The sequence below is a fragment of the Nicotiana tabacum genome, chromosome 8, assembly GCF_000715075.1.
Source record: "Nicotiana tabacum cultivar K326 chromosome 8, ASM71507v2, whole genome shotgun sequence".
In the NCBI taxonomy this organism is placed as follows: domain Eukaryota; kingdom Viridiplantae; phylum Streptophyta; class Magnoliopsida; order Solanales; family Solanaceae; genus Nicotiana; species Nicotiana tabacum.
In genome coordinates, this window is record NC_134087.1 from 21524984 (window position 1) to 21548940 (window position 23957).

The 23957-nt window shown below is 37.1% G+C and overlaps 2 protein-coding genes across 4 annotated transcripts; one reads left to right on the forward strand and one right to left on the reverse strand.

Moving 5' to 3' along the window:
- The first annotated feature begins 12688 nt into the window (after positions 1–12688).
- LOC107784809 (protein LATERAL BRANCHING OXIDOREDUCTASE 1) lies at positions 12689–14938 on the forward strand. Its single transcript, XM_016605992.2, has 4 exons — positions 12689–13037; positions 13810–14057; positions 14133–14460; positions 14544–14938. Exons 1-4 carry the CDS (start codon positions 12819–12821, stop codon positions 14796–14798), a joined length of 1050 nt encoding a protein of 349 aa, XP_016461478.1. The 5' UTR covers positions 12689–12818; the 3' UTR covers positions 14799–14938.
- Positions 14939–15107: 169 nt separating this feature from the next.
- Positions 15108–20317, reverse strand: LOC107784808 (putative serine/threonine-protein kinase WNK4). Of its 3 annotated transcripts, XM_075219077.1 has the most exons (8): positions 19901–20317; positions 19076–19341; positions 17997–18220; positions 17456–17613; positions 17038–17350; positions 16572–16910; positions 15708–16250; positions 15108–15247 (listed from the first exon to the last, which is right to left on the reverse strand). In XM_075219077.1, the coding sequence occupies exons 1-7, from the start codon at positions 19988–19990 to the stop codon at positions 15736–15738; spliced, it is 1905 nt and encodes a 634-aa protein (XP_075075178.1). In that variant the 5' UTR covers positions 19991–20317; the 3' UTR covers positions 15108–15247; positions 15708–15735. The 3 variants fall into 3 exon arrangements, with proteins under 3 accessions (XP_075075178.1, XP_016461476.1, XP_016461477.1); XM_016605990.2 differs by lacking the exon at positions 15108–15247 and having other exon boundaries at positions 15531–16250; XM_016605991.2 differs by lacking the exon at positions 15108–15247 and having other exon boundaries at positions 15531–16250; positions 16629–16910; positions 19901–20177.
- Positions 20318–23957: the final 3640 nt, after the last annotated feature.

Sequence of the window (23957 nt, forward strand, 5' to 3'; positions counted from 1 at the left end):
TCAAACACTTATTTGTAGTAATCATAGATAGTTCGTGAATGTTGTGACACCAGTTTTTTGGTAGAGGCATATGTGGAGTTTCTTATTATTTTGATTCATTTTATCTAAGTCTTCCGCTTAATCTCATATTTCGTTGTTTAAATGTTATTACATCGAAATTGTTAATGAATATAAAATGGGTAAAAAGGTACATTGTGCAATTGATTGGCTTGCCTAGCTCGTACTAGTAGGTGCCATCACGGCTCCCGAGAGTGAGAATCTGGGTCATGACAGAAGTTCATAAACAGGTGCTCCAATCTCCAGTATATTATGCTGGAACTTTCCGCGTGTTGGAGTTCCAGCATAATATGCTGGAAGTTTATACACAGGTGCACCAATCTCCAGTATATTTTACTGGACCGATCCGTGTTACAGCAAAATAGTGACTATCTTTTAATTACTTTGCAAACACTGATTATTTTTAATTACTAGTCCGAAAACTGGCTAGCCCGTGCTATTTTAACATTAACCTATGAAGAATTTTATTTTAAAAAAAACAGAGTCTAACAATAAGCAGCCCACTGGCCCACTTACCTTAAATTGGACCTTTTAAAGGATGGTCTTTACACACATAGCCGGTCATATTCATTATTTATTTTTCTAGTCATATACAAAAATTATACATAATTATACACATATAATACATAAATTATGCATATATTATACCTCCACAGGCTATATTTAGTTTAAATGATTGGGTGAACATCTATTTGGGTTAATTCTAACAAACGGATTTGATTATAGCAAATTATGAGCCTATCGAATAGGATATATTCTATGATTTTAAAGTTTGTCCACTAGCTATATATATATATATATATATATATATATATATATATATATATATATATATATATATATGTATGTATGTGTGTGTGTGTGTGTATTTTTTGGAGCGGCTACACTATGTAGTTTTCTTTGACATGATATTTCACAAGCTAAAAATTACGATAGATAGACTTTTTTCAAAGGGAAAATGACCAAATTTACCCCCTAAAGTATCGAAATAGAGTAAATTTACCCTTCGTTTGCAAAGTAACCTATTGTTACCCCTAGTATTACTCAAATGGCCAAATTTTCAGCCACAATACTTGACGATCACCATAATTGTTGCGTGCTTTAAAATTCTACCCAGCGTGCTTTAAAATTCTAGTGGGGCTTTTCCCACAAACTTCTATCGAGGTCAAAAAATAATAATAGTGACACTAAAGTATCTTATTTCTGTCATTCTCCCTTTCACAAGAAGCTCATTCCAAATGAATATACTGTTTAACCAAAAATCTGAGTCTTTGATCAAAGCTTAGAAATATAGAGAAATTCGGGTTACTGATAATCCGGAGATGAAAATAATAAAAGACTTTTGAGAATAATAAAGTAATAAGTAATTTTGTATTTCAGTGTAATCTCAATAATATTTCTTGTCCTTACAGATGTTGAGTCCTTCTCCTTTTATAGTTGATTCTAGGAGAAGGTGTAATGCCTTTGTCTTAATGAAGCAATTATGAGCAATAAATGACATTAAAAGAAATGTTACACAATCATTTCTATTTAATTCAAATTCTCTAACGTATTTGATATTTAATGTTGTATTTAGACTTTTTTACGTCATCAGATTCGTATCTTCAACTCCTTTCGATCTTCGGTCTTTAAATGACTCGAATAGGTACGAGACTCGTACCTATTTGAGTAACGGTCCACACATAGGTTGTTTTCTTCTCCTCATATCTGTTGTCTCCCGTGCCTCTTGGCTATTTATTGCGTTTTGACCTTTTGACCAGTCCACGTGTCATGACACGTCATCTTCAATATTTAGATTCAGTTTTTTTCCAATACAGATAGTCCCCCCACTTTCCATTTATTTATCAATTAAATATTTGGGAAGTGGATCGTCACGAAAAAGGAATTTTCGCCGTAATCAATGCTATGTCAGTACTGACGCTTCAGTTGTCTTTTCTATTTAATGTTATGCACACGTGTCACCTTCTAATATGTATGTAATTCTACAACCTTTTTCCAAGGCTTCTTCATCCCCTCTATTTACGAAGTGATAGTTGCCTTTATTATAGGCTTTCCATCATTACGCTTCTTTGTTTGACGGTTGCTATTATACACATATTTAACCTTTTTTCCTTTGTCTTCTTCTTCATAAACCCTTAACAGATTCTTTACTCTTTACTTTTGTTCCTTTCTCCTTTAGTTCATCATTTCTCTGTAATGGCATCTCCGAATCCTAACCCTAAGAGAATCCCAATTCTTGATAGCTTCCCCAACGCCCCTGTAAGACATAGAAGGGGTAGAGGTGGCAGGCTTCGTAGCCTAGGATCCGTTCGTGGTGGTTCCTCTGGTTCCATCACTCCTTATTCTAGTTTTAGCACTATTTCTAGAGGTTCTATCACTAAGAAACCCTCTTCTAAAGGTAAAGAACTTTTTGAGCCTCTTCAAGAGCCTTTAGTTGAGGAAATAGTACCCAATGACTTGTCCTTTGAGAATGATAGGAAATCTCTTCGTGATCAAGTTGTTAATTTAGAGAAAGCTGACACGTTTCCTTCTCTAATCACTGAACCTTTGATTACTATTGTTCGAAAAGATTGCAACTGGAGAAGTGATCTTCGTATAGTGGTCCCTAATCCAAACCAAAGAATATCTTCTTTTAGGATTGAATTTTCTTTTGTTTATATGTATCCCTTCACTTTGGGATTTATTCCTGCTATTGACCTAGTTATACTTGATTTCTGTCGCTTTTTCAAAATTTGTTTGGGACAAATTGGCCCCCTTGTATGGAGAGCAGTGGCTTGTTTGAGATATTTGTCTATAAAAGCCAATGTTAGCTTTACCTTTCCCCACCTTATTCATCTTTACCACCCCAAATTATTCCTCCATGGGGTTTTTACTTTAACTGCAAGAATTAAAAGGGTCTTGGTAAGCCCTGAAGATGTCAAGGATCGTGGGTGGTACACTCGTTATGTTGCTGTTCGCATAGTTGATTTGGTGGGTGAAACAAATATCCCCTTCCCTGAGAAGTGGAACTTTGCACGTAAGTTTTTTTTTCACTTACCGTTCCTATCTTTAAGAATTTCAATTTCTTTTCTAATTTCGTCTCTTTTTGCTTTTCTGTAGCAACTATGGGAGATGTGAAACCCGTTCCTAATTTCCGTGGTTGGGTAGATTCAATCTTGAAAGTCGTGCCTATGGAGGCAAGAACTTGGAAATCCATTTCCAATTTACATGGTTGGAAAGTGAAAACTCATAGTATGCATCTCTTTATGCTTTTTTGTATGTTAAGTCCCTTCTTGTTTCTAACTTTTTCATCCTTCTTTTTGTCAGGATTTGCTATTCGAGGAATGACAACTGAAGTAGCTATTACCCTTCGAGCCTCTTCAGGTACTTCACTCTCTTTGGAGAGAATTCAAGCTACGCTATCAAAGAGGAAAGTTGTAGAAGAGAATTCTGAGAATGATGAAGATGAAGACACCTCTTTAATAGCTAGACCAAGAGTTAGGAGACGCATAATTTCTGAGGATGAAGCTGAATTTACCCCTGTCCGTGCCTCTCTTACCGAACCTGTTCGCATTCCTTCTGATGATGAAACCACTCCGAGGGACACCAATGAGTCTACTCAACGCCTCTTTGTTGGTGGTTTTGAAAGTGGAGAACTAGGTCCAGTTTTAGATGAAGTTCCTTTTTCTTCCTCTGTTCCCATTCCTTCTATTCCTCCATTGGTTTCAAGTGCTTCCTTGCCCATTCTATCTGTTCCTGCTCCCTTATCTATTTATGCTCCCTTATCTATTTCTGCTCCCTTTCCTGCCTCTGCTTCCTTACCTGCTTCGAGTCCTTTGACTCCTGTTATTTTCACTTCTTCTACCGCTCCTCCTTCTATAGCTCCCCCTCCCTCTGTTCAACATGCAGAGGTGGGTTCCAGTAGCAGAAGCTTGGCTATGAGGAGCGTTACACTTGAAGTTCCTGCTAATAATAGTCTTTTAAGGAAGTCTGGTGGAGCAGATGCCTGGCTTAGGCCTTTGATTGGAGATATTGAGAAGAAGAAGATGAGCAGTCACAGTTGCTTAACTCTGATGAATGACATAGTTCATTCTACTTTGAAGGTATTTTTTTTTTTCTCTACTTACTAACAAGCTTTTTTTATCTCTAAATTCTTATTTCTATGAGTTATCATTGTAGGCTAACCTCATTGGTACAGAATTGATGGGAAGAATTTTCCTTCTGGAAAAGAAAACTCGTGAGTCTGAAAAGTCTATCCACGAGGCTGAGGAAATAGCCAAGAGAGCCCAGCTAGAAGCAAATAATTGGAAAGAGTAGTTTGAGAATGCTCAGGGAACCATAGAAGAATTGCAAGAGAGTAGAAATCACCTGGAGCAGCAAAAGCGAAGTCTGACTTCTGAGCTAGCAGTTGCCAAAGCTTCTTCAAGTCAATTTGAAAAAGACAAGGAGCGCCTTGAATGTTGCTTTTCAGAACAATTATCAAAGTCAAGTGAAGAAATCAGAGAACTTAAGGCACTTTTGGACAAGAAAGAAGAATATGCAGGAGAATTAGTGCAGAACTTGACTCAAGTTCAAGCTGATTTAAAGATCTCCTCTAACAAAGTACATGCCTTAGAAAGTTCTCATGCCTCCCTTGAAGCTTCCTTTGATTCTCATTTAGCTGAACATCAAGTGTTAAAGAATGATCTTGCTATGTGGGAAAGGGAGTATGGACTTCTTGAGGAGAAGTTTGATTTAGAGGTAAGTTGGGCTTACTTAAACTCTCGTCGTGATGCTTTAATGGAGGTCAGTCAAGAAAACTTTGACTTAGACTTAGAGTTAGCCAAAGTTTTAGAAACCATTGAAATAACCCAACAATCATTTGACTTTACTTCTCCGGCAATTGAAGCTCCCGTGGCTAAGGAGCCTGTAAATGACGAAACCGTTGCTGTGGCAGTTGAAGTTGAAGATGTTGCAATTCCAGCTTCCGAGGGTGAAATTTCTACGACTCAGTCTATGGAAGCTGAAACTTCCGTGACTCTTGCTCCCCTCGTTGAACCTAACACTTCAAGCCCAGCTAAAACCGCTCTTGTTGCTGCTTCTTCAGAAGTTGTCACCGTGCCTGTGGCTGTTTCTAAAAGTGAAATTAATATTGCAACTTCTGATGTGTCAACCCCTTCAGTGACTAGTTAAATTTCCAGACTTTGTTTTTACTTTCTTTGTTGGATGATGGTTTTATCCCTTAGTTATTTTTTTAGGAGATTTTTTGGTGAAAGTCCCCAGTTATCATAATGGGGCACTTGTATAAACTTTTTGTTGACTAAGTTCTTACTTAGTCTTTTTAATTATATCAAGAAGTTTGTTAGTACTTCAATGTGCTCTATTCTGCCTTTTCCTTATCTACTTAAGACTTATAGAATAATTTAGCATTTTTATCCTTTGAAAATGCTTTATGATTCTCCTCATGACTTATTAATATGAGGTTTATAAAAGAGGGCCCTTTTATATACCGACACTTAATGAAGAAGACGTCTCAACTTCATAATGGTGTTATAATACGATGAAAGAAATAGGAACACACATGTTTTGTTTGAAACAACTTTGACAAGTTTTTATTCATGAACTTGGACAAGCTTTTGAATATTACATGTATTGAGATACATCTATAACTTTCTCATAACTGTTTTTCTTGCAACAGATTTTTATAAAGTAAATACTATTCAACAAGGTTTTTCCTTACAACCTGTTTCAATACATAGTCATGACCCTATCTTAATGTATTAGGAAGGGTTTGAGAGGTGATTCCGTTGTTCTCATGGGAAAGAACACTACGATGAATGTTTTGCATCTTCCTTTATTTTGATAGGAAAGAACACAATGATGAATGTTGAGGTTCCGTAACTTCTGCTCGATACTTGTTTCAATTTACGTCTCCGTCTTACCGCACGTATTTGTGTACAATATGCAGTCCCCCAAGTGTTTGAGCGCTGAAGTATGAAGCCTCGAGCACTTGTTTGTTTCTCATAATTTGGTCCTTTTTTTCCTGAAAACAGAAAAACATACGGGACTCGGAGGTGCGATTAAAGATGAAGACTGCCTAACCCGTGTGTATTTCCATCAGATTAATTTGTAACCCTGGGCTGGGAATTTTAGAATATTCCATTTTGCCGTGCAGGTCGTGACTCATCATTTGGCACGAGTTAGGGTTTTTGCCTAGCATCTAAAATCGTTAGTAAAATTTTAACAATTCAAAGAAAACTTCTAATACAGCGATACCTGATCGTAGGTACTTTCTCAAAAATAATATCGTTTTAGGTGGACATCATTCCAATGCGAGGGTACAACCTTGCCATCCATTGTCTCCAACTCGTATACTCCTTTTTCCTGCAATGTCACGAACTCTGTAGGGTCCTTCCCATGTTGGACTTAGCTTTCCTGAATTAGCAGCTTTTGTAGATTGGAACACCTTTTTAAGCACGAAGTCCCCAATTTTAAAGAATCTGAGGCGTGCTTTTCTATTATAATATCGTTCAATTACTTGTTTTTGTGTTATCATCCTTATTAATGCAGCTTCTCTTCTTCCTTCGAGCAAATCAAGATTCACCTGCATCTCTTCATCATTTGATTCCTCCGTTGCTTGAATGTACCGTGTGCTCGGTTCTCCTATTTCAACTGGAATCAAAGCCTCCGCACCATAAATCATTGAAAAGGGTGTTTTTCCCGTGCTTGTTTTTGTCATTGTACGATAAGCCCATAATACCCCAGGTAATACCTCAGGCCAATTACCTTTTGAATCCTGTAACCTTTTCTTCAAGTTGTTGATAATGACCCTGTTTGTGGATTCCGCTTGTCCATTACCTACTGGATGGTATGGTGTAGATGTTATCCTTTTAATTTGCCAACTTTGAAAAAATTCAGTGGTTTGAGCTCCTATGAATTGCGGACCGTTGTCACACACGTTTTCCTTTAATGCTCCAAAACGGCATATTATATTTCTCCAAATGAAGTCTTTAACTTCCTTCTCTCGTACCTGTTTAAATGCTCCTGCTTCTACCCATTTAGTAAAATAATCTGTAAGTACAAGTAGAAATTTCACCTGACCTTTTGCTTGTGGCAATGGACCTACGATATCCATTCCCCGTTTCATAAAGGGCCACGGGGCTATAACAGGGTGCAATAGCTCAGCTGGTCTATGCATATTATTGTCGTATCTTTGACATTTATCACACTTGGACACGAAACCGTTTGCTTCTTCTTCCATTTTAGGCCAATAATACCCTGCTCGAATCAGCGTTTTTACCAGCGACCTTCCTCCTGCGTGATTTCCACAATGTCCTTCATGTACTTCTCTCATCACATATTCAGTTTAGGAAGGTCCGAGACACCTTGCTAATGGCCCACCAAACATCTTTCGATAAAGATTTCCTTGATGTAAATAGTAATGAGCAGCTTTTTTGCGAAGTGCATAAGCTTTTCTTTTGTCAGCAGGCATGGTTCCGCGCTGAAAAAAAAAAGCAATAATTTCGTTTCTCCAATCCCATGTTAAATGATTAAAATTTACCTCGTTCTTATCAGGTTCGAGAACGGAATGAAATAAATGTACGACTGAAGCATTTGCGTCGTTTGCTACATCTGCTGCAAATGCGAGATTAGCTAAAGCATCTGCCTCCACATTCTCATCTCTTGGGATCTGTATTACTTTCCAAGTTTGGAATTGATTTATTAGTTCCTGTACCTTTTCGAGATATTCTTGCATTCGTGTCTCCCTGGCTGTATAAGTCCCCAGCATTTTGATTGACCACGAGTTGAGAATCACTCTTGATTATAATCTGTGTTATGCCGAGTTCTCGTGCCAATTCTAGACCTGCAATTACAGCCTCATACTTTGCTTCATTGTTAGTTATAGAATGACATTTTATAGCCTGTCTAATAGTCTCACCTGTAGGTGGTATGAGAACTATCCCTAGGCCTGCTCCTTTTACACTAGACGAACCATCAGTGAATAAAATCCAAATCCCCGGGTTTGCACCATTAAAAACTTGTAATTCTTTTTCTGCTTCTAAATGCATCCCCTGGCTACAATCAGCTACGAAATCGGCTAATACTTGAGATTTTATAGCAGTCCTAGGTTGATAAATGATTTCGTATTCACTTAATTCTATAGTCCATTTTGCTAACCTCCCTGACAATTCATGTTTATGCAAAATGTTTCGTAATGGAAAAGCAGTAACTACAACAATGGGATGACATTGAAAATAAGGTCTTAATTTTCTAGATGTCATGATCAAAGCTAATGCTAATTTTTCTAGTTGTGGATATCGTGTTTCAGCATCTAATAAAGACTTGCTTATATAATAGATAGGAGATTGTTTACCTTGGTCCTCACGGACTAAAACAACACTTACCACAACTTCTGACACGGCAAAATAGATGAGTAGCTTTTCTCCTTCTTTTGGTTTTACCAATAATGGTGGATTTGACAAGTAGGCTTTTAATTTCTAAGGGCTCGTTGACAATCTTCGTTCCACTCAAAATGATCTTGCTTTTTGAGTGCGGAGAAAAATTTAAAGCATTTTTCTGAAGATTTGGGAATAAATCTCGGCTGCAATTCTTCTCGTTAGCCTTTGGACTTCTTTTTTACTTGTAAGGATATCAGGGATCTCCTCTATTGCTTTGATCTGACAAGGATTTACCTCAATACCACGGTTAGAAACGAGAAAGCCCAAAAATTTGCCTGAGGCAACCCCAAATGCACATTTTTCTGGATTGAGTTTCATATTAAATTTTCATAAAATTTCAAATGTAACGGATAAATAAGAAATATGATCATGAGAATGTTGGGTTTTGACGAGCATATCGTCTATATATACCTCCATGATTTTTTCTAAATGTTCTTGGAACATTTTGGTGACCAACCTTTGATAGGTTGCTCTAGCATTTTTGAGACCAAAGGGCATTACTTTATAATAGTAAGTCCCCCTGTCTGTGATGAAAGAAGTTTTTTCTTCGTCACTGGGGTCCATTTTAATTTGGTTGTACCCCGAATATGCATCTAAAAAACTCAAAAGTTCATGTCCTGCAGTTGCATCAATTAACTGATCTATATGCGGTAAAGGGAAAGAATCTTTTGGGCAGGCTTTGTTAAGATCTGTATAATCCACGCAAATCCGCCACCTACCATTTTTCTTAGGTACAACAACTGTGTTTGCTAACCAATTAGGATACTTTACCTCGCGTATTGACCCAATTTTTACTAGCTTTTGGACCTCATCTTTAATCACCTGATTTTTGAAAGCTCCTTGCTTTCTTTTCTTTTACTTTACTGGTGTGAAGGATGGGTCTTCATTTAGTTTGTGAGTCATCACATCCGATGGTATCCCTGTCATATCAGTATGGGACCAAGCAAAACAGTCCACGTTAGCTTTTAAAAATTCAATCAACATACCTCGCATGTCTGAGCTTAAATTGACTCCAATATAAACCTTCCGTTCAGGCCATTGCCCAAATAATATCACAGCCTCAATCTCTTCAATTGTTGTTTTGATATTTTCATTCTCTTCAGGTTCCTGAATTGTATCAGGTCTCGAGTCTAAATCTGTCTTTTCTTGTTCGGTTGAGGTTTGATCCTTGATACCTTCAACTGTTTCCTGTAATTGCTATTTTTCTTTATTTACGGTGCTCGTATCTGTTACAGCGTTGATACTCCTGGCTGTCTGCTGATCCCTACGAATTTGACAAATTCCCCATGGTGATGGGAATTTAATAACTTTATGTAGAGTTGATGGGACAGCATCCATGTCATGGATCCAAGGTCTCCCCATGATCATATTGTAAGCCATTTCCATATCTACTACCTGAAATTTAGTTTCTTTAACAACACCTGCAGCAAAAGTTGTTAGAATTACCTCTCCTTTTTTTACCACACTTGAATTGTCGAACTCGGATAGGGTATGCGCCTTAGGTATCATTTTGTCTTCAACTTGCATTTCACGTAATACCCTTAATAGTATAATATTCACGGAACTTCCTGGATCAATAAAAACTTGTTTTACATTAGTATCATATACAAGTAAAGATATTATCAGTGCGTCGTTATGTGGGGTCATTACTCCTTCGGTATCTGCATCATCGAAAGAAATACTTTCATTTTCTAAAACCTACCGTACCCATTTACCGTGTGTTATCGTTACTTTAGAAACCTTATTGGAAGCCGTATATGTTACACCGTGAATATCTTCTCCCCCACTTATAACATTCGCGGTTCTCTTGGGTGAAGGGGGCTTTGGTGGCTCCTGCCTATTTTTCATATAGGCTTGCTTACCTTTCTCACTAAATAACTCAGTGAGATACCCTTGTTTCAATAGATGATCCACTTCACTTTGTAAGAATCTACATTCTGAAGTTTTGTGCCCGTGATCATTGTGGAATTCGCACCAATGGTCTGGATTGCGTCTATTTGGATTTGACCGCATCTCTTTTGGCCATCGTACCTTATCTCTCATGCTCCTCAAAACAGCTACGAGCTCGGAGGTGGTGACATTAAAGTTATATCCGCCGAACCTTGCTTTTAAACTTTTGTCATTATCTCGTGACTCTTGTCTGTTTCGGTCATTTTTGAACCTTGATGAAGAACCAGATTCCCTGTTCCTCGATTTTTGATCATATCGTTGACTATCCTGCTTTGACTGTGAGTATTTCCCTGCAGGTCCCATATATGGATCGTACCTGTTTTTACCTGATCTTTTTTCGGTTTCTGATCTCGTGGAATTGCTCCTTTCTTCATGACGAAACTGAGGTACGGTATCTTCCTCAATTCGCAACTTCATACTATACCTGTTATAAACGTCATTCCACGTGGTTGCAGGAAACTCTCGAAGGCTTTCTTTAAGTCTTCTCGTGGCTTCTGAGCTTTTGTCATTTAAGTTACTTGCAAAAGCTATTTCAACCCAGTTATCAGGTACACGAGGTAAAGTCATTCTTTCACGTTGGAATCTATCAACAAAATCCCTGAGCAACTCGGAGTCCCCTTGCTTGATTTTGAAAATATCCTCCATTCTTTTCTCAACCTTTTGAGCTCCCGAGTGTGCTTTAATAAAAGAATCTGCAAGCTCAGCAAAAGAATTAATAGAATTTTCGGGTAAAAGAGAATACCAGGTCAATGCGCCCTTGGTGAGTGTTTCTCCAAATTTCTTGACCAGTACTGATTTAATTTCTTGTTTGGTCAAGTCATTGCCTTTCACGCCTGTTGTAAATGCAGTTATGTGCTCACGTGGGTCTGTTGTGCCATCATAATTCGAGATGTCAGGCATTTTGAACTTTTTAGGGATTGGAAGGGGAGCAGCACTTGGTTTCCAAGGTTGTTGTGAGTATTTATCCACATCCACTCCTTTAATTACAGAGGGAACTCCAGGGATTTGCTCGATGCGCTCATTTTGTTCCTTGAGCTGTTTCTGCAAAGTTAATACTAAATTTTGCAAATGAGAATTATTTGAATTACCTAGTTCTCCTTCCTGTGGTTCACTGGGGGTTCCTCCATTTCCAGAATTAACAAGGCCAGAACGAGGATTCTCCAATGTATTATTATTAGGTGTAGGTGTGGGTGGTGCAACAGGTAATCGACTTACTAGAGTCTGAAGAACTTTGTTAACCCGTGCATCAATTACTTTTTGTAAAGCTTCATCTACCCCTTCAAAATGTTCAGATTGCTCTTGTTGATCAGCACGAGATTCAGGAGCAGGAGTGCCTTCACGAGATTGACGTGGTGAATTTTGAGGGGAGGGAACCACGTCAATGATCTGTAAATCTCCTTGATTTTGATGGATTTGATTTTCATGGTTTCCCAAGGTGTTTTCACTGTTATTGTTGTTTGACATGATGATAACAATGGCTGGAATGTAGCTTAAAAGAGAAGATTATCATATTCCTGGTAACGGAACCAATTTGTTTAACCAAAAATCTGAGTCTTTGGTCAAAGCTTAGAAATATAGAGAAATTTGGGTTACTGATAATCTGGAGACGAAAATAATAAAAGACTTTTGAGAATAATAAAGTAATAAGTAATTTTGTATTTCAGTGTAATCTCAATAATATTTCTTGTCCTTACAGATGTTGAGTCCTTCTCCTTTTATAGTTGATTCTAGGAGAAGATGTAATGCCTTTGTCTTAATGAGGCAATTATGAGCAATAAATGACATTAAAAGAAACGTTACACAATCATTTCTATTTAATTCAAATTCTCTAACGTATTTGATATTTAATGTTGTATTTAGACTTTTTTACGTCATCAGATTCGTATCTTCAACTCCTTCCGATCTTCGGTCTTTAAATGACTCGAATAGGTACGAGACTCGTACCTATTTGAGTAACGGTCCACACCTAGGTTGTTTTCTTCTCCTCATATCTGTTGTCTCCCGTGCCTCTTGGCTATTTATTGTGTTTTGACCTTTTGACCATTTCATGTGTCATGACACGTCATCTTCAATATTTAGATTCAGTTTTTTTCCAATACATATACATCAGCTAATTGTATTTTCATACACTTGCTCTTCTCTTTCTCTCAGAAGAATCACTAGGTCAAATACACTAGTTTCAATATTAAAAAGGAAACCGAGAAATTAGTGCAGTATTCCATTAAAAAAATCCATTTTATGACTAATTGATGTCTATATTTTCCAGCTATTAAAAAAAGTCAAACCACCACTTGTAGTTCATGTGGTTTTTTCTTGGGAATTACATCAATTGTTAAAAACAAAAGCAAACAACAAGATCTGCAACTAACCTAGATTTTGCTTCTTACAGAAACCATGGTAGAAACAGTTTTCAAGTCAGTTCAAGAACTGGCAAACAGCAATCAAATTCCAGAAAAGTATATTCATAATCAAGGCTCAATCAATACATTTCCTCCACTGCTGGATGTGCCAGATGTTGATCTTAGTCTTATCATTTCATCATCCCATTCCCCCGCCCGAGAACAAGAGCTCAACAAACTTCAATCAGGTCTCAGGTCTTGTGGCTGCTTCCAGGTCTGACTTTGGGTACTTAAGTATTTATTATTTGATCCATATCCCGACATAAAGAAGTCCAACGGGAGCAATATTTGAAACGGCAATCCATAAAAAAGAACACCAATAATAAGATCGGCTAGAACAAGGTGATTATCTATGGTCTAGATCAACTTAGGCTAGAACAAGGTGATTATCTTGACGTAGGTCTGTCTCTAGCCTACATTAACCTAAGTTAAATGAAGTCTGTATATCGTTATGCTTAAAACATCATTATTTGGGATCATTACCAAAGCGTTTCAGGGGTGAAATTATCTTGACATAGGTCTGTCTCTGGCCTGAAATGTGGAACCATATATCGAAATCTGAGTGTTTTTGGATTTTTTATTTTATTTTATTAAGTTCAACTAATTTCATTGTTAGCAATGTTATCACAGTTGACCACAATATGTTTTTTGTTTAATAGTAGCATTTTCTAATCTTGGAAATGTTTTTTCCCTTGGCTTGTGATTGACAGAAAGGAAAGTAGAACTCAAACTTAAGAGGATAAAAAAAAAGTGAATGAAACTGTGGAAAACAAAATTATAGTAAAAGTTACTGCATCTAAGATAGTAAAAGAAAAAAATCGTTACCAGGGGATGATATCAAAGTAGTAAAAAGAAGAAGATATGAATGTCAATGAGAAGAGGCAGTACTTAAATCATAATTGTAAGCTATCTATGTGTTCTCTGTACTATTGGTTGTAATATCCGTTTAATAGTAACATATGTATGGGGTAATATTTGAAATTCAGGTCATAAATCATGGAATAGCAGATTCATTTCTTGACAGAGTGCGCGATATTAGCAAACAGTTCTTCGCTCTTCCAACTGAAGAGAAGCTTAAATATGCTAGAACAGTTGATGACATTGAAGGATACGGAAATGATTCAGTTCTTTCAGAAAACCAAACACTTGATTGGACCGACAGATTGTATCTAAATGTGATGCCTAAAGACATAAGGAAACTCCAATTCTGGCCAGAAAAACCTGAATGTTTTAGGTATATGTTCTCACCTTTTACTCTGAAATGAGGAAATTAGAAGCATAGGGCTAATAAGATTACCTTACTTGGCAGGGAAGTTTTTGAAGAATATATCAAGAATATGAAGTTGTTGAGTGAGTCCCTCCTAAAGGCCATAGCGACGTCATTGAACTTGGAGGAGAACTGCTTTCTGGACCAGTGTGGAGAGCGAGGAATGATGGTTGCACGATTCAACTTCTATCCTCCATGCCCAAGGCCTGATGTTGTACTCGGAGTCAAACCACATGCCGATGGATCAGCCATTACCCTCCTGTTGCAAGACAAAGAAGTTGAAGGGCTTCAGGTTCTAAAAGATGATCAATGGTTTAGAGTGCCCGTTGTCCCATACGGTATCCTAATTAATGTTGGAGATCAAGTTGAGGTATATCCATCTTTGGGACAGAGTTGTCAAATCTCAAATATTGTACAGCACGTAAAATTCTCAGAGTTGTTGTTTCCTTGCAGATAATGAGCAATGGAATTTTCAAGAGCCCTGTGCACAGGGTGGTGACGAACACAGAAAGAGAAAGAAACACTCTTGCTGTTTTCATTATGCCAGATGTAGATGTTGAGATTGGACCAGTGGAGAAGCTTATCAATGAGGAAAGGCCAAGACTGTACAAGAACATTAAGAATTTTGTTGAACTCTTCTTCCAAAACTATCAGCGCGGGAGAAGACCTATAGAAGCAGCAATGATATGCCAAGAACTCGATAGCTGATAACAAAAAGCTAAGAGAGCATCAATTTCAGTTCCTTCTTTTTTGATTTGTATTTTAATTCGTAATTTCTTCAACATTGTCTCATGTAACTTCTGTTTAGTACCACTTTCTTTCAATAATAGAAGTATGAGTTTAAGTTATATACACCTGCAGTATAAGGAATTTTTGCACTATCAGGTCACCCAAAGGATATTTACATGTAAGTCTCCTTAAAATATGAGATTTATAATCTTGAAAAAAAGGTAGGTTATTTGCTACAACATGTAAGGTGACCAGATGATGTAAAAGTTCTTACACTAATAGTGTATATAACTTAAACTCTAGAAGTATATATTTCTCTCCAAGTCCAGCCTGTAGCAGCTTGAATCTTGTTCGCCCTGGAAAATGGAGACACTGCAACTTCCTTCTTCTGAATGTTAGTATTTATTTCTCTCCAAATTCAACCTGCACTGAAATGAAGATAAAGAGGAGTTAGAGTAGTTGAATCTTGTTCACCATGGAAATTGGTGAAAGTATGAGTATTTTTCCCTGAATTGGGATACATTTACAGACCAAAAGTTTCTGTCCACTTGCTCCTGCAATTTACCTAGAAATTGTGGAATAACCGAAAGACTCTTGCATAAGGTAGAGGTGATGATATCGTACCATGATACCAATAATACTAGTTACATAGTACATTTCACAGCCTCTGGGTTTTGGTCAGATAAGCAATTAGATGTAGCACTTCATCTGTTAGGTACCTTTGGAATTCTATTGCTGAAAGCGTATAAGGGCAAGAGGTTGTTTATTCTTACATCACTATAAGGTACAAATGTACAAAATTTGAACAAACGCTTTTATTGTTATTTACACCTGCCTAATTCAAAACTTGGATCTGCTTAAAACTAGCATATGTATATATCATCGTACATTTAAGATAAATATTCAGGAGAAGAAATCAACGTCTTCTTGGTTTGTGACCTCGTCCCTTCTCGTCACTCAACAATCTCATGGAATAAGTACAATTCATTGATTGAGGACTCCTTCTTGAATCCTCATAAGGTTGTTGAAACCCAATATTTTCCACAGCACCAACCGTCTTGAACAATCGTCTCTTGTGCACTTCCTCCACCAATGTCTTGTGCAGCAACTGGCTGCGCATATCCACTAAGGACTTGTTCCTTGTTAGTCTACGCGCATCAACTTTGTCCTTTTCTTTAGAAGTGGAAGAAGTTCCTTTTAATTTTAGCATATCTTTGCACTGCTTGTAGCACATTTTTGCTAAAGACTGCCCGGTGCTTGAGTTTTCCCCGGGACAAAACCGGGAAGTATGGTGGCTAATTGCAGTAGCTGGCTGACTTTGTTTTGTAGAGGTTGTCACGGGATCATTCTCATCATCAGAGAAGTAATTGAAGTTGGAATAATTTGCAGAGTGCGATGAGCTTTGAGAGCTGGTGTCATCAAACATATCGCCTGCAAGAGTAGTTGATGACTTGGTCAGATGTAATAAAAAAGTTAAACTTCAATCAAAGAAGCAGTTAAATGGTCGATCGAAATAATAAGGCCAAGTAAAATGCAGTGACAAACATATAAACAATCACCTCTTGTTTTTTTTTCAGGGTCGAAAAATGTAGAAATGATGCTAGCACTTTATTATAACTCCACTAATATATGTGGTTTATTCTCATCAATCCAAACTATTGTTCAAGTTAATTAAACAAAATCTGCGGACAATAAAGCAAAGACGACGTTCGTGGAATTGGTAATAACACTAGATTAGATGAATCATAATACCATGAAGCCAATGAGGATCATTGGTGTTTGTGTCAATCACTTGAGAGGAGAGCAGACCTGACAATGACACTTGAGAAGATGAGCAAGATGAGAAACCTTGGAAAGGGTTATGGTGATCATTATCGTCGTCTTTATAGCTTAGCACCTGGTAATCGGCAGATTCAAACTGATTCCATTTCTTCCACTGAGGTACCAGGCCAGATATCTCTCCATCGATCATATTAGCTATTTCATGCGGCTTCCAGTCTGTTATATCTAATTCCTTCACCATTTCATTTGCAACCTCCGTGGGGGTGTCAGTTACTATGTCAAACGGGAAATACACATTCCTAACATCACCTACATGGATAAATTGTGACAACTTTAGCCTCATTTGTTGGACCGAGTTGCAAAGCATAAATACTTCAAAAACAAAGCTGAGGTCATAGGAAATGGAAATTTGATACAGATGAAGAGCAGCAAATACCTTCATTATCCGCAATCTGCACCTTAATTAAAATGGTATCGTCTTCAGGATTCAATTTCCCCGTGATGGTCATATTAGTCCTTGGAGCGTCGTCATTCAAGTGGAGGTCCTCGATAGCAATTTTATCATTCAAGAAAGGCTTTTGAAGTTGCATCATTGTCACCGACTTACCATCAATATTATCTAATGCAAGAAATGGATCAACCATTAGTTCTTTAGCTGATAATCTTTTTGATGCTGGCTCCAAGCATTTCCTAATAAACCTTTGTGCATCCAGATCTTGGACTTTATAAAATGCCCTAGGCCTCTTACCCTGAGTGAGGCGAAAAAGATAATCATGTAAATTTCTGATTGACTGACAAAACTTTCGAAAAGATCTTATTAAGAGAGAGAGAGAGAGAGAGAGACAGCATCTTACAGAGGTCACTTTCTTGTATATTTGTGCGGGGTTAACACATTCACTGTATGGATATTCACCAGTAAGCATCTCTAACATGCACATGCCAAATGAATATACATCAACTAGCTCATTATAGTTCTCCTCGTATAGTTCCGGTGCCATGAACTCAGGTGTCCCTATTGCAATGAACAGAAATAATAAACAGTCAAGTATAAAATGTGGAATGTTTTACAAAACAATAATGCACCTCAGATCTGATTGAATTTTATATAGAGAAAAGTCTCTCTGATTGAATTTTATATAGAGAAAAGTCTCAAATTCAAGGCCAGTCTAGATAAAATTGACTTCGGAAGACCACAGAGCTTAAGGGTAGCCCGATGGACTAACCTCCCGCTATGTGCAGGATCCGGGGAAGGGCCAGACAACAGAGCTTGATTCACCAAAATTCATTTCCGGCTACATATTAAGGTGTGATGAGATATTTGGCTACACAGGAGATGAATAACAGATTGACCACAAAGATTCCAGCACGGAAAAAGGGAATTGGGAGATGAAGTACCTATAACACTGTGCGCTCTCTGTGATCCACGAAGAATTGCAGCTAAGCCCAGGTCCCCAACCTTCACTTGTCCAAGATGACCGTTAACAAATATGTTATCACACTTCAGGTCTCGATGGATCACTGGAGGATCATGTTCGTGTAAATAAACAAGACCTTCCAGTATTTGGCGTGCCCAATTCTTTATAGCTCGAATATCAACTCGCTGATACTTCTTTCTGTATCTGCATTCAATCAAATGATCAGTGATTTTCTTATCTTGTATAATAGCTTTACCAATAAATCAAAATCAACCAGCGGAAATGGTACATCCATGTATCCCTATCAGCAAATCCGCCACAGATATTTAAGTCAAGTGTAGATTGATCCTCCTGATCCCCTTTTAGTTAATTACAATGCTCACCAGAAACTCATATCTTAAATTCTTTGTTTTTTTTCCCATAAGACATTACAGAGGCAAGGTGTCAGATCCTTTATAGGATTCCCTTAATTCTTTTATTTTCTCTATCCCTAGCATCTATGCTACAACCTAAAGAGAAAAAAATTCAATTAGTATTTCAAAAACTAATATGACCGTACTCGAAATTGGAACCTTTAAGTCCAAGGCCCTCACACGCGGCCTCAAGCCCGCTTTAACAAAATCCCGCTAGGTTGCAAATTAGGTGCAACACTAACCAGTAATGGATCTAGACTAGATGCAGTGTATTCGACAGAACTCACTTCGTCTAGCTCGAACTCTATATGTGCGTATGTAAAAAAATTGGCACATATATAAAGAGTAGAACCCAAGGGCAGCCCAGTGCACTAAGCTGCCCTATGCGCACGGTCCGAGGAAGGGCCGGATCACAATGGTCTATTGTACGCAGTCTTACCCTGCATTTCTGCAAGAGGATGTTTCCACGGCTCGAACCCATGACCTCCTGGTCACAACAACTTTACCTGTTACGTCAAGGCTCCCCTCCAAAGAGTAGAACTCACATACTCTAAATTTCGTATTCGTCACTGCGTTTAACTTGCCAGATACAGACCATAAATATTAACCATTCTTGAAAAAAGCAAAACAAGGAAGAGAGCATTACCCTCGGAGAGTACCGGAAGTGAACATCTCGGTAATGAAATTAAAGGTCCTGTGTTCAACATCAATCCAAGAAGTATAGAATCTCATGATAGAATGATGATTGAGAGTGCTAAGCAGATGAACTTCAGAGTAAAGCCTCTCCATATCCTCTGGTGAATGAAGCAAATCATTTAATTTAATTTGGTTCCATGCCATTTCCATACCTAGCAACTCATCAATTGCTCTATACACTGTTTTCATTGCCCCTTTTCCCAAAACTTCCTCGAACTGTCCGCCCATGCATTAAAATCCAAACATCAAACATAATCAAGAATCACACATAATTTACTCTACTCACACAAAAATAGTAACTTTCTCTGTTCCTATTTATGAAACTCAACAAATCAAGAATTGCACATGCATAATTGATCAACCAAATTACAACAATAACAACAAACCACAAGTAGGGTAATGTGTACGCATACTTTACCCCTACCCGGGAGACCCGGGAGGGGAAAGAGACTATTTTCGATACCCCTACCCGGGAGACCCGGGAGGGGAAAGAGGCTATTTTCGATAGACCCTCGGCTAGAGAGTAGATGAAAAGCCAAATTACTATCATCAAAAGCATTTTAAGGATTATACCATGCAACAAAAAGGCAAAAAGATTGAAGCTTTAAAAGAAATACTAATTGACTCAACTTACAATAATTTACAACAAGAATTGTACATGCATAATTGATCAACTACATACTGTCATAAAACCATTTTAAATCTCATAACATGCAATAAAAAAGTAAAAAGATTGAAGCTTTAAAAGGAAAAACTAAGGTTAAAAAGTACTTACACGTCCATAACGACCAGTAGGGTCAATTTCAACATATCTAAGATCATCCTGTGATTCTTTACTGTGTTCTGAAAATCTTCCCTTATACATATTGAATTGATTCTTCCAAGAGTTTTAGTAAATCAAGAAAGTTGGTATTAGTTGAAACTTGAAAAGGGAAAATAATTACTCTTTTTTTTTTCTTTTTTTTTTTTGTGATCTACTTATAAAAGAGTTACGTGGGTAGCTAAAAGTTTTGTAGTTTATGACTAAGTAAAAGAGGTGTTTTGTATTCTGTATATAATAATTAAATCCCAGGATGTTTCAGAGAAGAAACAAAGAGAAGACAAAAGAGTTTTGAGAAGTAGTAATTGTTGGCAAACATTTGATTGAGAAATGAGACAAATGTGATAGGTGAGTGTATTCTGATTTGACAGCAAGAATAGCACAAGTGAAAATGCTGGTACATAAGTTAGAACCAGTAGGGTCAGATTATTTTCTTTCTTTTTTTTTGGTTGGGAAATGATAAAAAGGTGAGATTTTATTGGCCAAGAATTGGATTTTCTCGAGGGAAAATAGGAAGAAAAAACATATAATTTAATTAGAGGACAAATTTGGTGACTCTAGGGACCTGGTGAGAGAGAAAAAGAGTGACAAAAAGGAATATAGGAAAGGCCAAATCTTTAGGTTAGATTTTTATTTTTATTTTTTATGAAGTGATAAAATGACTAAGGTGATATTTTGAAAAGATGAAATGACTGAGGTGGTGGACACAAGCATGAGATAGCTACATTTAAGGATGAGAAGATTAGAGGCAACTTTTAATATGGAGAAAAAATACAAGAATTTTAAAATTTATATGTACCAAATATTTAAAGAACTTAGAATTATCGATCTCTATTGGGATGAGACATTACCTTCTTCGTCTTAGAACGAAGAGGAAGCCTAAACCAAGCAGAAGTGCGATGTGTTTGAACACTCGAAATTATAAATTAATTCAGGTAGCATTTTAAGGGTTTTTTCGTAATTTTTTCTTAAGATAAAATTACTATGAACGATATAAACAAACTTTTTTTAAAAAAAATGGCTTTCACTCTATGAATACAAGTATACAACATCCATTTTCAAGGAGTTGGGGCCGGAGAAATTGGCACTTGACAACTTGACTTCACTAATGTATAGTTATATGCATAAGTTGAATAGACTAGTTTTGAAAACATTACTACAATTTGTAGTAACTAACAAGACAATTATGATATTATCAATAAAATGAGATGAGAAGTAGGTGAGATTGAGGCACACCTTCATTTATTTAATACTCGTGTGGCATCATAGACCAATTAATTGTCAAACTAGATACACCCCGTTATGAAATTGCAAAATGCACCAATAAAAGTTGTGGTGGAGGGATAAATACTCCTTCATTCTTAATCAGAATTCGAGCTCTAGGTATGGAGAGTCACCTTTGTTAGGGAGCATTTGTCCCTCCACCCCTCCCCCCAATATGGAACTTTTCGCCGCTATGTACGGGTAAAATCAAGGGCAAAAATTTCTCTTATTCCCCGATGAGAGAACGAAGGGAAAGCCCGGATCGGCGTGATTATAATCGAGGCCAGAAACCCCTCATATCAAGACCTAGGTAGAATGAACAATATATCCGACATCGGATATGGTAAAACAATGTATCCCAAACCGAGAGTAACTTCTAGACCTCGTGAGACACGGTAAACGGTTACGCATGACAGATAGGGGGCCATAATATTCTCCCTCAACTGGATATTACTCTTCGAATCTCATTCACTATCGGTTATGGATCAATAATTATTGAAAGAAGAAGATTTTATTTAATTTTTATAACCGTGGTGTCCGGGCCAACTTCCGATGCACCTCGACTAATTCCATGGGATAGCTGACACCAGGGGCGGATTTAGGGGGGCGGATCCGAACCCCCTTCGCCGGAAAATTACATTGTATATATAAGGCAAATCTGTTTTTTACCTCTATACATTAAGTTTTGAACTCCCTTAACACAACCTAAAAGTGTAGTTTAGTGGTCAAGGGGGTTCAAAACCTTCATAAGGTCATAAGTTTAATTTCCACTAGCTACAAAAAAAATTGAACCTCCTTCGTAGAGATACTACTACCTCCCACCAACACAAGTACTAGATAATTCTATCTACTAAGGGTTAGATAGATGAGCTGCACAATATTAAACCATTCCAGTTCGAAAAAATAGACAAATCTTTAGGTTAGATTTTTTATTTATTTTATGAAGTGATAAAATGACTAAGGTGGTATTTTGAAAATATGAAATGAGTAAGGTGGTGGACTCAACTCAAGCCTGAGATAGGTACATTTAAGGATGAGAAGATTAGAAGCAATTATGAATATGCGAGAAAAAAATACAAGATTTTAAAATTTATGCGTACCAAGTACTATAAAGAACTTAGAATTGTGGATCTCTATTGATATGAGTTATCGCCTTTTGCGTCTTAGAATGGAGAGGAAGCCTCAACCAAGCAAAAGTGCAATATGTCTGGAAACTCAAAATTATAAATTGATTCAAGTACCATTCTAATGACTTTTTCATAATCTTTTCTTTAAGTAAAACTACCGTGAGCGATATAAACTTAAACTTCATTTTTGTAAATGGCTTTCACTTATATTATATTGTCACGATCCAAAATCTCTCCGAATTAGTCGTGATAGCACCTAGTCTTTAGAACTAGGTAGGTCTAACACATACTGAAAGGTAACGATTTCTATTAGCAACTATTGAACATGAACCACGAACTTCTAATAAAACCAATGATAGTTTATATGAGTCCGCCAAACTATAGAGTACCGGGTCCTCTATGAGTTTCCACTGAGAATACTAATAAAATAGTAAGTAAATAAGACATGGAGTTTTTACGTGGAAAAATCTCTGCTCAAGGGAATAAAAATCACGACCTACACTGGTAGGATTTCAATTTCACTATGAGCAATTTTAGATTACAACCTATGCAATCTAGGAATTAAACTCTTAATCCCTCACTAACTTGTAATACACATATTACAAGCCACTTTGCAATATACCTATTACAAAGACTTCAACTCATGACTAACTCTAGTCATGACATAAACACAAAGGTTTATGGTTTTACAAAGGGGTTCCTAGGCAACGCTTCTAGCTAAGCAATTTAGCAATTACAATGAAGAACAATTACAAAGTTACAACTCAACTAAGGACAACAAAATACTAGATTTAGGAACTGGTCCGTAGTAGCATTAAACTTTGTTCTTGAGGTACTTGAGAATTGAATTCGCTGTCTCAAAAGGCTTGAATGCTTGAAGTGAATTCTCAAGTGTTCAAGTGATATTTTTGTTGTAATACTCTTGTCAATACACTTTTGATGACATCACTTGAATGATGTAAGCACTTGGTTGGTCAAAGGACAAGTGACTGCAGAACTGTGCTGCACTATGTGCAACTGTTTCTGTGGTAGTCACTTTTCAACTGTACACAGTTGACTTTCGTACTGCTGACAGGACACACAAGGGATCAGGCCCCTGTGTTGGTTCTCTGTCTTTTATAGTTGCAGCAGTTCACATTAACTGGAGTCCGTTGATTAGCAATATATACCAAGTGTATCACGTTCCCGATCTGGTTCTTGACAATAAGTTTGTTAGATCATCAAAACATAAGGCTAAGACATTGAAAACCAATCAATTTTTTCCTTTTTGATAATGACAAACTTAGACATTGATAACATATTTTTAGAGCAAAAATAACGAGATAAAGCAACAGAAACTTCACAAGTTTTCCCTGACTTTATGCTTCCCCCTTAATCAGATCCCTGTTTCAATTATACTTCCCCTTTTTGGCATCATTAAAAATACACAAGCAGGCAATCAGCATAAAGAAGTCTAGCCTAGCTAACTCATGCCACATATGTGCACACAACATGATAGAAAAGAGAAATAGAGAACATAAGCATTTAGATAGCAAAAGAGGATAGTTTTTATATATAAAACATATATCTTTGCTTATAAAGCAAAGCCAAAGATTGGACAGTTGACATCGGGAGCATTACAT